Source organism: Polypterus senegalus, chromosome 1 (assembly GCF_016835505.1).
Source record: "Polypterus senegalus isolate Bchr_013 chromosome 1, ASM1683550v1, whole genome shotgun sequence".
In the NCBI taxonomy this organism is placed as follows: Eukaryota; Metazoa; Chordata; class Cladistia; order Polypteriformes; family Polypteridae; genus Polypterus; species Polypterus senegalus.
In genome coordinates this window covers 102,646,740-102,664,233 of record NC_053154.1, presented here as the reverse complement: position 1 = coordinate 102,664,233, position 17,494 = coordinate 102,646,740, and the positions used below count along the sequence as shown (strand labels likewise).

At 37.2% G+C, this 17,494-nt stretch overlaps 1 protein-coding gene across 6 annotated transcripts in view; it reads right to left on the bottom strand.

Moving 5' to 3' along the window:
* Window positions 1–17,494, bottom strand: part of dgkza (diacylglycerol kinase, zeta a) — a 226,338-nt gene that overhangs the window by 9,931 nt on the left and 198,913 nt on the right. For 4 of the 6 annotated variants that reach the window (XM_039754799.1, XM_039754753.1, XM_039754762.1 and 1 more), the window contains 8 exons: window positions 12,086–12,184; window positions 11,311–11,424; window positions 10,843–10,911; window positions 9,271–9,296; window positions 8,743–8,795; window positions 6,666–6,786; window positions 6,455–6,491; window positions 6,233–6,332 (listed from right to left, as the gene is read on the bottom strand). In XM_039754799.1, coding sequence (XP_039610733.1) covers window positions 6,233–6,332; window positions 6,455–6,491; window positions 6,666–6,786; window positions 8,743–8,795; window positions 9,271–9,296; window positions 10,843–10,911; window positions 11,311–11,424; window positions 12,086–12,184 — 619 coding nt within the window. The remainder of the gene's footprint in view (window positions 1–6,232; window positions 6,333–6,454; window positions 6,492–6,665; window positions 6,787–8,742; window positions 8,796–9,270; window positions 9,297–10,842; window positions 10,912–11,310; window positions 11,425–12,085; window positions 12,185–17,494) is intronic. The other 2 variants (XM_039754771.1, XM_039754788.1) reach the window with 2 other exon arrangements.

Genomic DNA, 17,494 nt, shown 5'->3' with positions numbered 1-17,494 from the left:
GCAGCAAAAAGATAAGCAGAGCTAGGAAGCAAAAAGTTTGACGTGAAAATGGAGATAAAGAAATCAGAAACACAAAAAGTGAGAGAGAAATGGGAGGAAAAACAAAGACCCAATGAAACTGAAAGCAAACTAGAGAAAGATTAAATAAATGAAGATACAAGTGAAAGAGTAAGTGAAGGCAATATGAATGGGGACACTGGCATAGCAACGGATTGTGCAGACTGTGCAAAGCACAAGAATCTATGAGTTCGGGGGGCCGTATAGATTTTTTTATTTTTAATAACTTAACTAAAACAGCAGTTACCTAGTCATGATGCAGTGGCTTCAACGTTCAATGTCTTGTTACCATCAACTCTGACCCTGATGACTGACAATGAATTGTATGCTGCTGCTGATCTTCTCACTGAATGCTATAGCTCCACAGCACCGACATTTCACCGGTGTTTTCCACTCAATTGTTGTAATTTCGTGCATGTTTTAAATCGATTCTGTCAACCAAGTCAACTATTTTCGAAGTAGCTGAACTGTTTCTGATAGATCACTGTGCACTGTCATCTACTTCCAGTGACGTTTGCATGGCTTACTGCTGACTGTACCAGTGACTGTCGTTGCGTGTGAAGGATCGTTCTCCAAGTTAAAATTCATCAAAAATGACCTCAGAAGCACCACGTAGCAAGACAAACTTAGTGGCTTGGCTGTACTCTCAATTGAAAACAAGCGTGTCGGGCAATTTTACATGTCAAACTTTGTTGAGACTTTTGCACAACAAAAGGCACACCATCGAGTATTTTAAGGTACCAGCTGTGGCAACCCTTAACAGGAGGAGCCGAAAGTAGAAGAAGTGATATTATAAGTAATATGATTTGTGACTTGTCAGTCAGTTCCATTTTTGTATACTTTAACAGTTTAACATATATGTTTTATTGTGAACCTTAGTATGGTTTACTGAGCATTAGTGTTACTACTGTGAGGATTTGTGAGCATGACCACTTTATGATGTCCATTTTCTCAGAACTTGCTTAAAACAAATCGATTGTGTAGGAGTACACAGCCGGCGCTGTCGTTTTAATTTGTTACAAACTGAAATTGTTTCATTTTATAGCACAGAACAGTTTCAATTTTCTAGCTTATGTTACATTTTAATCATCTTCTTTCACAAAATTGTCTTGGAATAGCAAGCAGGTCCACATTTTACATATATTTATGTACTGGTACTACTACCCATACCTCCTACATCCCATTCTCACAATTTATTTTATTTTTGCTAACTAACAGCAGCTGTAATAAAGTGATTTAAAAAGATACTACAAATTTCATTTAGAGAGCAGTTTGTCACTAGCGTGACACCATTGCCCTACTCTAGTTGTGAATAAATTATTAACAGTTATGCTGGACAGGAGGGGCCCACCTCAGAGTCCTGCACAGGGGCCTTAGGCAAGCTAGCTACGTCACTGAATGGGGACTAAGGTAATAGACAGCAGAGGTGAACTGTAAAGGCAGATAAGAACAATATCAGTGCAAACAACTGACAACCAGGAAGGAAATCAAATAAAAATACAGAAACAGTATTCTATGGAAGGATGAAGGATATGAAGAGAAAGAAGATGTAAAATTGATAAAGACTGGAATAAAATGAATATTTTGAATGAAAAAAATGATGATCAAATATTGATTAGCACTGTAAGAACGTATATGTAGGATGAAAAAAACAGAAGAGAAAAACAAAAAATATAGGAAAATGTAAGAAAATGAGATACAGAAAAAATTAAAATAATGGAAACATAATACAATACTCAAACAGAATTGTTAATAAAACAAAACAAACTAATTTAAGGTTAAAACTGCTTTTTTTGTGAAAACCATTAATGTGAAGGGTCTACTGCATTTAGTACTCATCATTATTTGTCTATACTAAACATACAGAAGTATTTAAGAAAGTCTAAACATGACTTGGTAAATTGTGCAAGTCCATTTAATACAAATTAAGTTCTGTAAATACCTGTGTTCTGATATGATCAAGTATAAATATCCACAATTTTTTTCAGTTAACAGTTTTATAAAATGTATTCCAACTTGGTACTATGTGAGTTTGATCACAGGTGTGTGTGAAAGAAGGCTCTTAGGATGGATTGGTGCCCTGTTCAATAATGCTTCCTGCTTTGTGCCTGATGCTGCTGGGATAGCCTTTGGTCTCTCATGACATAAATTGGATTATATAGGTTTGAGATTGTTATGTGATGGTAATGATTGATTCAATCTTAAAATGTACGGTTACACTCCTGATCTGGCAGGATGTTCTCAGCATTTGAAATTAAAGCTTCTTACAACTTTAATTTATTGCATTTTCTTCATTTATAAAGCAATGAAAATTATTCTTTGTATTTTAAACATACTTTCTAGGAAGGATTAACATACAGTATGTGTGCTTGCACAAAAACTGCCATGGAATATCAGCCTCATCAGCCAATGACTACTGCACATAACTACAACGAGGAGGCCACGCACAGGACTTGTCATAAGCAAGGCTTCATTCTGGCAGGGTTGGAATAACAGTGATTCTGGGACACTTGCATTGCTATTTACAGATTTAAAAAAATAATCTGGTGACTTTGAAATAAATAAAATGTTGGTCTTTGTGAAGCCACATAGACTGGTAGACCTAAAATGATACATTTTGGGTTATATCAATGCAAAAGGTTCTCATTTCTGGGATTCCCACATTAAATACTGTATATCATAGGAGGATAGACATATTGTACAGTGTCTACATCACAGTACTTACGTCAACACTTTATACCATGTCTTGGATTGATGGTTAACACTGTCCATCACTGAATACTAGCAGAGTCCATTATAACTTGTACCACTGATTTCTTGCTAATTACATCTGCACTTGAGCAGATAAGAATGCAGAGTAGTAACAGGTCAACTTCAGCAAAGGCTCTTATTTTAGTCTTTAGACACACCATCAAAGATTGGAGGCCCGATTTTAGACAAACAAATTGGTTTGTTTTGCTTTGGATGTGAAATTTCTCTTTCACATGATATTTTCCATATGCTGGTTTTCATGCAAATCACTCTTCTTCTAGTATATGTTAGACTAATGAAGTTTCACTCCATTTCATGGCCCTTACTTTTATGACACAGAGGACACATAATTGGTTTAGAAAGAAAGGGGCAAATTGCTCAGAGTCAGAGAATGAGGCAGCTGTTGTAAACTTGTGCACTTGAGTTTTAAAATTCATAGTAATGAGGGAGGAGCAGTGGTGGCACCAGATTAGCATTCACCCTGGCGTTGGAGGGGAGGCACAAATGTGATAAGAAAAAAACATGTTTTTTTAACAACATTCTGCTACTTGTCACCAGAAAGCCTTATATAAATAATATAAAAATATACACAGAATATTACTAATACAGTTTTTTATGTATAAAAAGGGCACATATGTTGATTGTATAAACACATCAAGTGCTACCCTTCTAGGAGAAGTACTGTACATATCAGGTGTATTGGAATACAAAAAATGGAGTAAAAAAGGTTTCTTTACTTCAACTTTAATTCCGCATATACATTTAATTTCTTAAAGAATGCTTTAAAACAGGCATGTCAAACTCACTACCATTGGTGGGCCGCTTCGACTGCCATACGTGTGTCAGCAGGCCGCACTGTAACAAATACTATTATACTATTATACAAAGTTACTGTAGCTTTCTTTCCAATACTGAAAACTAAAAAATGTAACGCTTAAAGTTTAAAGAAAAGCAATTTATTTCTATACAATCTCCGTACAACAGCGTACAATTAGGGTCTTAGCCGCTTAGCTAGGTCCTTATATTATTATATTCATTATATTATATTCATTGTATATATAGGAGTATTACAGTGTGAGATCTATTTCTTTTGTCCCGACACTTGGCATCTCTTACTAGGAACCAGTTCGTCAATATCAGGCTTGACATCTTGTGCAGCTGCAACTTTTTTCAGGGATGAAAGGTGCTCGACAGTAAGTCTTGAGTGATATGGGGTTTTGGTAGCTTTCATTAACAAAAACATTTGCTCACAAAGGTAAGTGCTTCCGAACATAGACAGTACTCTCGATGCCAACTAACGGATCTGCACATACGAGGGTGGCAGGTAAGCATACAAGCCTGGTACACCAACTTCGTTGTACCATCAGAATAGAATCTGACGGCAGTTCAATCAATTCCATTTGGATATTCTCAGGCGCATTCTCAATGATGTAAGAGAACAGCGCAAAGTCCTGTTCGTGTGAACTGAAATCACGAAAACGCTCACTGAATTCATTGCTCAGTAATTCAAAACAAATCCTCCAAAAATCAAATTTTACTTTACTAAGTTTACTTCAAAGTTTATATTGTAAAATAAGCCGATATGCAAAAAGCCCCCTGACCTACACTAATTTTACAAACTCAAAATCACAAAAATATGTTAATAAACAACTCACCAACTTCTCGCGTCCACTTCAGATCTTCAGCTGTAGTCTGTACTAACTGTTCAATACAATACTAGCACAAAATTACATAAAACTAGAGCAAAGAAACGTGAAAATATGTGAGCTATTACTACTCTTGATGGTCAGTTCTGCCCAGTGGCCAGTCTCAGCAGCCCAGCCAGTAGTGTAACCTAGCAGGGGCGGCTCTAGGCTCGTGGTGGCCCTGGGCAGAGAAAGAATCAGTGGCCCCTTCGCCCGCCAATGTCAATATGGTATCTTATGCACGGCGGATGGCCACGTCTGTTGCGGAAACTGCATAGCCGCATCGTGCTCATGACACGCTTCGATATGCGTGTGTCTGTAACTTGAAAACCAAGTGGCGGCCCATGATATTCTCATTACAGCAGAACATTATAATACTACATATAGCTTACTGCTCTGACTCTGGTGACATTAGTAAATACAGTGTACTAATTAACAAGAAACACAATGTTTTTTGGCCACATTGTCGTCAGCATGTGTCGTTATTTTCTCTTTATGTTTTATATTTAATATATATTGGTGTGGCGGCCCTGTGCAGGTGCACAGTTTGCACATGCCTAAGGCCGGCGCTGCTGCAGCCTAGTACTTCAGTTGCGACGTCGCGACTTATTAACTTTGGTCAAGGTTCGTTGCTATACTAGCAGATGACATTTCCGGTATTGTAATGCCATGGGAAAATGCGCTTTTGTCAGAAGGCAGAAGTAAGAAAAGCCAATAAGTAACGCCGAAGATGCAGAATGATTCAATCTCAAACGATAGTAATCATTTTGTACAAGCTTAGTGCCAACTAGGATCTATCATGCGGGCCGCACAGATTTCTGTTGAGGGCTGTATGCGGCCCGGGGGCCATGTGTTTGACATGCCTGCTTTAAAATACACCTGTTTAAAGCTACAGTACATGAAGAAAAGCGAAGTGAAGGGGCATATGAGGAAATGGTTCATTCGATGAAAAAAGCAAGAAAGCAAATATCACAGAAAACTGTGAGACAGGTGCAAATAAAAACTACAATAAAAAGAGAGAGATGAATGTGCAGCAAGCAATGAAAGTTGCCTATCAAAATTGATCAGTGGTAGCAGTGATAACCTAGCATCCTCATTCAGGTTTAGCAATCAAGAAAGTAACCCCAGGTCCAAAATCTGATGCTCACTATTGATGTGAAAACAACGCTTATTGACTGTATCTTAAATCCTTGGAATTACTGTGTATTGTATGTTGTGCATGCACTAAAATAGTGGAATGCTTGAGGGGGGCATACTAATGAGCTTGATGTATGCATGAAATGTTTTCCGCTGGTAATTCAAACTATTAACACAGGCACAGAATTTTATTTTGTAAATGCAGTAACCTTTTTTTAGTTAATACAATTTCTGCTTATGTAGATAAGAAACTGCTAAGTAAATGCTCACAGGTTTATTAATGTTATAATAATATTTTATAGATGTTGTTAGTATTATGACAGGATGATCCCATGTCAACTCACATAAAATACAAATTATTTCGGTCTGCACATGTGGCTTTGAGCTTCATTTGACTTAGTCTCTGATGAAACATTTCTGTATGCTAGATTGCTGTGGACTGTTTGAGACCTTATACTGTACTATTCACCCACCTTCTAGTCACAAACCTTGATAATTAAATCATACTTCCTCTGCCCTGTACTGTACTTAAATATATATAATTTACAGAACGATATCACAGGTCTGTTCTTTCACCTTACCCACCTCAGAATATGCCATACCTGCAGATCTGTCTTCATGAGTGAAGCACCTGCCTCTACCAAGTAGTGACAAATGGATCGCTGGCATAGAGAAGCAGCTTTGTGAAGGACAGTCTCTCCACTATGCAGAAAAAGACAGACAGGTTGTAAACTGCAGTGCTAGACAGTTCCCTCACTCACACAGTGAACAGCCATGAGAGGTGTAATAGACAGGGAATACAGATAAGCAAGAGAGCTACCCACTGTTCTTTCTCTGTCAGATCCAAGATCTCAGGAGGAGCTGAGAAAAGATAATGCACAAAGTTAAAAGTGAAGAAGCAAATGCAGTCACACTCATCATGCACGCCACATTGTTTGTAAAAATAACAAGATCAAATTTCAAATTCATTATCACACATATAGACTAGAAAAGTTTTTATTTGTTTGTCAAGCATAATATTACTAGATATCTTACCAGCTTCAATGAGGAACTGAACGATCTCCTTATTCCCGACAACAACTGCATGATGAAGCAGTGTCCACCCTGAAGAATCCTGAACCATCATATCTGCTCCTTCTTTGAGGAGATCTTGAAGCTGAGAAGGGTAAAAATTAGTGACAAGCCTTCATCTTGTCCAGAACATCTCAGGAAGTGTTCGCAAGGAATATGGGATAATTTTACTCTATGGCACACAAAATGATAAGTGTTTAAATTCTCTGTTCTCTCCCTCTTTACCCCTGTTGTGATGAATTTTACCTCAGCTGACAAGAAGCCACCTAGTTTTCCAAGAAAACACTTGGTATAGCACTAACAAAAAAGGAGTTTCACAATCCACATCAATAAATCGATTTCCAACCTAGCTGTAACCAACAAACAAAATGTTGATATAGAGTTCTTCTCAAATTGAAACTATCAGGGTAACCACACAAAGGAAATCATCTATTAATTAATAAAATCAAACAAAAAAAAATAGGCAGGGCTAAGGTCAAAACTCTTATAAAACCATAGAGGATGGAGAAAACAAAAGATACTTTTTAAATAAATACTAAAGCAGAATGCAAATGTGAGGTTACTCAGTCCTTACATACAGTAAGAGATGAATAAACAAAGCCCTGCTGGCCAAGGCATTGTAAAAAGGCAAATATCTAAAACGTAGACAGTAATATTAATTCTTGAAAGGAATGTCCAGTATGGAGCTTACTATTACAGTGATGTGTGAGGCAAAGGAGCCTGTACAACTGAAAGGTCAAGTACTGTATAAAATAATGCTACTTCCTTGGATAGTATAACTAAGGAAAACCAGTTAACCAAAGACTGAAGTGACACAAAGGGATCAAAAAAAGAAGGTGGAAAAATAGGGAAAAAACAACATTAGACACAGTAGTGTTACCTAAATGATAAAATAGGCATACAAAAATACAGAAAAATATAATGCTTGGACTTTTACCTTGGAAATTCTAGGAAAAGCAGGAAATGATATGCCAGTGGAGGTTTACTTCTCCTCTTTGCTGACCCATCATTTTACATCTCTACACACACATCTGCAGCTTTCAACTATTGGTGCTTTTGTATTTTTTCAGGGGTCATTATAAACATTGCTCGATTATCCACTGAGAAGTACCACCCACTTCAGCTGTCAAAGTCTGTGTAACTTTAAACACAGACTGCAGGTATTTATGTTCTTTCTGGATAGTTTGAGCAGTCATAGAACATGTATTTTACAGGTCACAATTCTTTGCAATACCCCATGGTAACGGGATGTTCTGTTGACTGAACTTTGAAATCTTAACCTGGTAGTGCTGAATTTACAATAAATGAGATATGGAGAATGGTATAAGTTAGGATATACATATCTTAAGTAGATACAACAAAGACCACTGTAGCTATCCTCTGACCACTGCACACTAAGAGTTCTGATGGTTCCATGTTCATAACTTTATTGTTCACAGGAAGCAGTTCCAAAACTGATATGACTTGGGAACAAGACGTATCTGGAATACGCTACTCCATACTTGAACACTGTCAGTATTGCAATGTGAACAATCATGGTTACTCTTCACCATCATTGAGATGTTGCTTCATAGAGGCAAGCACTAACACCTGTGTGGGGTTCTGTTTCATAAGAAAATCTCTGCTCTCTTTCTCAAACCCTAATCATTTAAAGGTTTTCTCCTTCCTTGCTGGTGAGATACTGCAGCCAAACAGCTAGCTCTGGTCAACCTGCTGTCACACAATTATCTTGCCCCATCCTGCTAGTGAAGCACTTGCAGAGTGCTGCTTGTAAAGAGCACTCTGCTACAAAATGTTCCTGCAAACTCAGTTATGGGCACCGAGTAATTTATAATATTATATTGTTTTTATTATTATTAATTTCGGGGAACCCAACAATTTGATTTTTAGGCTTTTGGGGGTCCACATTAAGAAAAATTCAACCAACTATATAAATGTGCACTGACCAGGCTTGCATAAGTCAAAGTGCATCCTTTTTCAATAGTATTGCCTCACTGGTATGCACACACACACAATGAAGCTCTTAAACTGTAATACTTACTTTTTGAAGGTCACTAGTCTTCACAGCTCTGATCAGGGCATTTGCCATGGAATCTACCAGATTGGGAACAAAAGAAATTTGCTTGTAACATAATGAAGTACAAATTTGCTGGAAATTCATCACAGAACTGATTACAGACACATATGAAAGCATGCATTGACAAACTAGCAACAACACTACAAACAATACAAAATAAATTAAGCCCATCGGTGATATCTCCACCTTATGTGTAATCCTTTAGCACCAAGTTGATCTTTACTTACACCAGAATCTAGGCTAGGTTGCCAAAGTTCCTCAGCAAATGCTATCCACCTCTAAACAGAGATTAAATTAACCATGAAAAGCAAAGAAATCCACTATGCTCGTAGTACAGTCAGTGATTGTGGGGAAGAGAGAGAGAAAGTGTACATGGATTTTCAGTATAATTTCAGATTATTTTTATTTGTGTTTTAAGACAGAGAGATAAAGGATGGGCTTCCAAAATTCACCAAAGTTAGTTTAGGTGAGCTCTATGAATGTAGAAATTACCATTTTCTGTTGGGTTTATCTCAGCACTGAAAGAGAGGAAGACGAGATGTTAGAGATAAATGAGAGCACAGAATGCATACACATGCGAGTACCACATATATAGTCACATAAATACATTCAAACACACACACTGAAATAAATAGAATGACTGCATAAACGTGTCTCAAATGGAGACACTTATGCACATTCAGGCTTACTCATAAATCATTAAAACATACAGAAAACAAGTACATGTTATAAAGTACAAGCTTAGATACTAGTGTTCCTTTAAAGATGATAAATGACCACTACCCACTAAGCAATGTCCAGAATTTCATTTACATACCTCTCCATCAGAAATGTGTGTGTTATTTTCCAAAGTTCTTGCAGATGGTGTACAGCCAGCAGACTGTTGTCTCTTACTTAAGTGTCTGGCTAACTCCTCTTTACAAGGAGGATTAGTGATTGACAGAAAGACTAAGTGAAGCCGCTCTGTCACTTGATGTTAGTCTGCCAGCTGGCTGTTGTCTCCCTTGAATGCAATTTAAAAACTCGAACCTTGAATGCAAAAATTAAAAACTCATGCAGACAGGAAACAAATAAGACACCCCATGCATGAGTTTCAAGATCAATAGCGCAGTATTGCAGTAGAAAAAGTGGGCAAAAGTAATGTGAAATATTGCCAGAATGATGCCCAGGACTTCATAGTATGATCTAAGGCGCCAGCTAGAAACAGTAAGCTAAATGTTATGCAGTCAAATGCAGATTTTCTTTTATACAAGGAATTTTTGGAAGAGACAACTGACAACAAAGTCTACCTTAGCCAATTACTAACTTGATGACAGCAGGCTTTTAATTAATGGTTTGCAGAAAAGTCACTTAAGTTCTTTAGTCGATAATTGGATATTCACACCAGAGCTAAGTCACTGTTTCTTGTTGTTGTTTCATCCACCACGTTATAAAGGAATGACCAAAAGGACAGCCATGGCAGTGAGAGTGCTTAAGACATTTTCTGCTCCATGCATGAGCAGTTATATGGTGGCTTCTCTTTAAAGACTATTGGAGCAGGAACTCCTAGTGTGCACTGCTTCTCTCGGGTCATCCTTATGTTTTACTTACTTTGCTGAAGAAAAAAAAAATATGGTCTTTACACTCTCACAATGGAGCTTCCAAACAATCATGGAGGATACTAGTTCACTACCCTCATACACTTAAATGAGAAAGAAAGCAAACCTTTGCGCAAGTTTAACAAGTGGCTCTCCCCTATGTAAGTACACTGCACAAGAGAACTAACAGTACATAAATACCAACACAGCCGCCTACAAAAAATACTTTATAATGACGCAATCTTCAATTGTTGCCATTACATGCTGTACATGACCACGTGATTCTGATTCAAGAACAATTTTCACTTTTTAATAATTTTTTTTTTTTTTTTACAAGTGAACATCTTCAAATCTGCATGCTAGAGACCCACATCTCATATAACATCTCTGCCTGTCAGTATTTGCCTTTCTTCACAAAAAGAAGAAACATTCCATATCAGCTTCCCACAACCTTTTGAATGTAGCCATATAAGTCTAATGGGCTTACCTCCCTTCTGGTCTGAAATCTGCTGCTGTTGTATTGGAACGATGGACACTCACAATCTTTGCACCTTTTCTGTATATTTAAAAAAAAAAGTAAGTTAGAATCTCCAACAACCTACAGAAACTAAGAAGGTAGTGACAATAAGTTTAATTTTATATCAACACAAGGAATCTAGACCTAGTACAACTCATCAGCATGCTGTTGGCTTAGGTTTGAAGAGCAGAAGCAAAAGTCTGTTTGCAATCTCTTCTATGAAGTTGGACAAGCACTGCATAACTCTGTGCATCTTAAGCACAGCAAGAGACCCACAGTACATATCATTCATTAGTAGGGATCCAATGGGGGCTCTCAACACATCCCCGTTGAGCTCTTTTGTGAGGCTGTTGTGAACTGGCAATAAGCCGCACCCCTGCTGGTATTGGCTGCCCCATGCTATCCATGCCTGCAACTCTTTGTTCTTAAACTTCTCACCTGCTGAGCTCTGGCTTTGTGAGCCTCAGAGATTCGTTGTGGGCCAGTGCCTCGGCAACCGAGCTGTCGCTGGAAACGCGCTTCCGCTGGGAGCCCCTCTGTAGCTCTGGGAGCCTACAGGAAGAGAGAATCGCCAGAAAGTGAAGCCAGTCCCCTAAAAGGGCCCCTGTACTGTTGTCAGCTTGTTGGGGTGGATTAATTCTGCTTAATGCATTTCACTCTCAACCCACCAGAAGTATGCCCCACCTAGCACTAAAAAGGCTGGAAAACAGTGGTGCACCAATATGGAGTATTACTGCAAATACCACTATGGCTGTCAAGCAGATTTTGCCATAAGAACAAGAGGATGATAGAGCAGTCACAGCATCACACAAGAGTTTTCAACTTAACACACTCTCTCTTGTAGTCAGGCAAATGCAGAAATGCAGGGTTACCCCCAAGATAAGCGAGGTGTAGTATGGTAATCCACAGGAATATGAATCAGGAACTTGTTAGACATGCACACTTTCCACCAATCATTCTTTTGATAAAACTAATATGCCATCTAAAAAGAAGGTTTGAGAGCTCTGGTTGAATCCACCATCCCATTTCCAAGGTTAACTAACTTCTGCATGAAAATCTATCAGAATTAATCATAGGTAAAAAAATGGCTATATACTCTTTTTGATCTGAAGTGGATGGCGGTACCCAGCAGCACCGACAGTGAAAGGGTGTCTGGAGGAAGGGATACAAGGAAGATGAAGATGGGTGAAGAAGATAAGGCTGAAGGTAGTACCTCTTTCGGATAGGAAAGGGAAAACCAGAGGAAGAGGAGAAGAGAGGCTTCCTGCGGCGCCGAGCCGTGGCCTCGCTGTCCGAAAAAGGGCTGGTTGGGCTGGTGGGTAGGACAGAAGGGGGGATTGGTTAGAGAGAAAAGAGACAAAATGGGACATTTCAGTCAAAGGGGCAGAATAAACTGACTGCCCTGTAAGGTCCAGATAGGAACCTCAAACCTCCCATGTCTGCTTGACACCGCCATCCAACTTGACACATAAAAGAGTGCTGGCCTTTCCCTTGGACAGAAGCTTTAGTGGAGTGCTTAACAATTGCTAGACAGAGGAACACTGTGGCAGTTAATGAGTCTGCCCAATTCACAAACCAGAAATACCACAGACCATAATCCTTTGTAACAAAGTTCAAATCATTTTTCTGCGCTATAAACTTCAGTTCAAACTACAAATAAATATGATGCACTAAAACAATGTTGTCAGAATGCATTTACAATGAGTCATGCTCAAGTTAAATACATTTATACTAGATTTTCTGTTATTTGATTTACAGAATTTAATTTATAATGTTTATAATTTGACTTGATAAGAGTTTTCAAGCAACTAAAAATACATTTTGATAAGTCAAATCTTACTGAGCACTCAGTCAAAACTATTTTTTACTTCGGTTGGTTGGCACTTTCAGAAGAAATACACTTGTCTGCTTAATATTGTTGACAGTTCATGTCAAAGATTAAACTCTTCCAGTTTACTTGACAGTAAAGGAGATGGTGTATGTCAAGATGTAATAGAATCTTGAGGAAACATTTGGGAACAACAGAGAAACAAACACCACACAATCTTTTGTTTTGAAATAGAATTAGAGAAGTGTTGCATTCTTATGAGAGGCATCTTATCCTTAATTAGAACTACCTGTACATCTCAAAGCTCTCTTAAAGTCACATTAGCCTTTACAGCTTTTATATTTAGCTAGTAGACCAATATAATGTTAAAAATGAATGTATAATTTTTTAAGTTTTAACTCAATCATAACGATGGCCTATAAAGTAAAAAAGAGTAACTAGGAACATACACTTAGAATTACTAAAAACCTAAACTTCTTCAGAAGTGTAGCAAGAGACTTGCACTTTTTTTTAATGTGACCTTTGGAAAAGCGGAAACAAAATACAGTGTTACTGATGCAATTTTGAAATTCCAGTACAAAGTGAAAGCAGGCAGTCATCAATGAATTCAGACGCAAGGACACCTGGAATCAAAAAGGACAGGTACTTACTGTTTATTATGTTAAACATTATTTTAATAAGCAGAAATGATGAGCTGAAAATTTTAGCTCATTCCATTCTTAACATACAATGATTTTGTCACTCTGTAGTTTTCAAAATTATATCATGTGACTAGAACAGTGGGGCACTGGGTGCCTAGATGCATAATGCTGATTTTCTGCCACTGAAACAAACTGCCTATAGGTCATCACCCAAGTAAAACCATAGTAATACCGTATTTACATCGTGTACCACCTGCACATTTTTTCCTGAAAATTAGCATTAGAAAATCAGGTGCGTGTCATACACGAGGAAATGTAATTCTGTAATGTTTACTTCTGCTTGGGCTTGCTTGCGCATTCGCGCGCTCTCTCTCTCACTTGCTTACTTTCGCTCTCTCTCTCTCTGCACTCGCTCTCTCGCAATCTCTCTTGTTTGCTCGCGCACTCGCGCTCTCTCTAAACGCTTCCTATACAATCACAATGCGCATCGTACACAGGGCAAAACTATTTTCGTGATTTTCTTTGTAAAAATTAGGATGCGCGTCTTACACGAGGGTGTGTGGTACACGAGTAAATACTGTATTATATTACTGCTCTTTAAACAATCTATTTAAAATGCACAATAACACTATTGTTTTAAGTTTTAGAAATGACTTCCTAAACAAGAAAAGTTTTCTTTTTTTTCGTATTGCATATCACTTTATTAGTCAGTTACACAGTGTGTCTTCAAGACCTAAAATAAGAAACAGATCACTAACTGCAGTGTGCCCAGTCAATCACTTTTAGATAATATGCCTTCACTGGAAGCCACATATTGAGAATTTATTATGTTCATTTTAAATATGTACTGTTAATAATATGAGACAATATCATTCTAACACTTGATTAGAAAACCCTACTGCAAGTTAAGAAAACTGCAATGTGTATTTACAGGGTATGTATGGTGGATTTGACATTGTATTTGTCTCTGTGGGTATAATATAATGGTGAAGTCAATTGTCACTGTGGGTATAATGGTGAAGAAGTGACTTAAATTTATAATTTTTTTTTGTACAAGCAACATAAATAAAACAGATTTCAGGTATCAACACATGCCTATTGTTTTAATAAGCTCTAATCCAAAAAATATAATTGCCTTTAAATATTTCAAAAATGATTTATGAAAGTAACCTAACATACAGGTAATAAGCAATCTAAAAGAAAAAGCTCATTTACAGATGGTAGTTTAAAAGTGTACCACTATGCTATAATATTTGTTGCTTGCAATTAACTATGTAAAAAAGTTTAGGCTAGGTATTCTGTAACCAGTTGATACATTTGCTTTCTTGACTGTCTAATGTGCTTTAATGGCTTAATCTGGACAACAATGTGAATGCTCCTTAGTAATAAGAACAGGGGGCATTCATAGGATAAAAAAGAGCAATTAAAGGCACTCAGCCTAATTTTATAGAAACCTCAATTTGTATTGTTATAAAACAACAGCCCCATATGTACAGCCTATGTTACTCTGAGAAGGATGCTTAGAGTGGGCAAGCCAAGGCTTACAGTTAAATCCAATTGAAAACTCACAAAGAGATTTGAAAAACTGTTGTTGACTGAGGCTCCTCATCAGACCAGGCAGAACTTTAGCAAATGTGCAATAAGGGATAGGTGAAAACATACAACTTCAGACATGTGCATCTCACAGAGATCAACTTAGTAACAGAAAACACTTAATTCATATTGAACATGTTTCTACCAAGTAGTGACTCAGATCTGTAAGTAAAGATACATTCAACATCTTTACAATTTATCCTTATACAGGGAGATTCATTTGAAAGAGGCCCCGAATATTCTGTAATAACTCATGCTAGGATGAAGCAATCTGAACGAAACAACGTGAAATGTACTCCTCAATATACGGAGCTTCGAACAAGCCGGGATGCCCCTGTGTCAGAGCGATAAGGTAGACACTGGACAGCCATTACAATGTTTAACTTCTGTTTACAACTTCTGGGTGCATACCGCCCATATCCCTTCACTCAGTCACTCAACTTCTCATCAGGATGGTTGTATATAGTATTGAGCAGAGCATCTTCATGGTGCGAACTTACTGGGTCACCAATCGTTTAGGCAATGTCAGAATCAACTGGATGATTGTGAGTTTACGGAAAGTTACTGTCAGCAAGATAGAGCAACATGTAATACAACAGCAAGGAGCATGGCAGAAATTGAGTTCTTCTTGGGCAACAGGGTAATTTAAAAGGAGCTTTGGCCACCATGGTCGCTGGATCTGACACCACCAGACTTCTTCCTTTGGGGTATGCTCAAAGAAAAAGTCTATCGGAACAAGCCTTGAACTGTGGAAGATTTGAAGGAAAATATCCAACGAGAAATTGCTGCTATTCCATCCCAAACCCTCCTCCCCGAGATGCTTGCTGATACTGTATGTTCAGGAGTGCCCCATCGAAATGTGTCTGGCAGAAAACGGAAACCACGTAGAGCATCACATGTGATGCAATTGATTACACATACGCCAAGGTATATAGCATATTTTTTTGGTTCAGATTGCTTCATCCTAACAGGAGTTACAGCAGAATATTTGGGGCCTCTTTGAGTGACTCTCCCTGTATATCCTTACAATCAATGCAATCAATCAAGTGATAATTACATGTATCCATTTATTTTAACACAGGTTACAAACACTGATGTTTTAACATGGGCAGAGTGGTGTCACAAAGAAAGTTTCTGTCATGAAACACAATGAGCTCAGATTTGACTACTAGCCTGGTCAGAGTCTGTATGGAATGTGTACATTGACTGAGTATGCGTATCTGTTTTACAACAGGATATTACAATTTTTTCATTAAGCACTCTCAATTTCCAAAATTCATAAGTTTATTCCAACATGTGTTGTTAAATTGCATCCACCTACTTTAGGCTCGCTGGGAGCTACTCAGGTTTTGCATGTAGCTTATTAAGTGAATTAACCGAGATGTTGCTATAAGAGATGTTCAGTATTTGGTGTAAATAATATGATTGTAGAAATGCACTAGATACATGGAAAAGCTTTCATCTCTATTTCTGTTATCACTGTTATTAACATATTTCAAGTAGTGACTTCAACAGCATTTGAAGAAAAAAAAACAAAGTAAGAGTTCCTTCAAAACAAATACACTTTTATAATTTAGAAATGGGTAGAATACACATAGCAAATGGGTATAAGACATCAGCAAATATCAAAAATAAACATAAGATTATATGCATGTGGTGGTCACATTGCTCAAAAAGGGAATCACAAAAATAAAAATGAAAGAGTTTGTTAAAATTAAGTGATCATTCACTTAAACATTTAACATGTTAAATTAACCAATGACACTGTATTTAAGTTTGATATTTTTTGATTATTGTGCAAGTCCTGAACTGTTGTATTATTATCATGAAAGCATTGAGTTCTGTCATATATAGTGAAATTATATGTATGTTGTTGGCAAGTACAACGTGAATGAAAAACAAATTGACAACAATAATGACCACTACATGTTAGACTTGGAAAACAGTGTCCAGCTGGATATTTTTGATGGTTAAAACAAAATATTAAAATAAAAACAAAAAATAAACTTGAATGGATGAAAAATTGAAAATTTATAAAAACTAAAACAAAAATGGTGATAAACTAAAACTAAAAAATAATAGAAAAACAAAAACTAGAACTAAAAAATATCTTAACACTAAAAAAACCCCCACTGTTTTACATAAAACATACAAATACACTAATTTAATATAAGAAGCACACACACACAGACCTAGGCGAAATTAATTAATTAATCACTTTTACAGTGCACAAGTAATTGAATATGCTGTCAAATGACATTTTACAGGCCAAACCTAGCTGCAATGCATGACACAAACATGAAAATCAACCAAGTAGAATAATATTAAAACCATGCTAGGCTTAAACTCAAAATGAAGCATTGACAGGCACTAGCAGAATCTTAGAAAGTATTTAACAAAATATTAAAAAAATAATGCACTATGAAATCAAACAAATCAGCTGGAACAAATGATGGTGTAAAGAAATGAATGCAGTAGGAAAATGCCTAGCAAATATGAGAGAAGAGTCCTTTGTAAATATGGATAATGTCGTTCTGTACTCACACGGAAACAACAGATA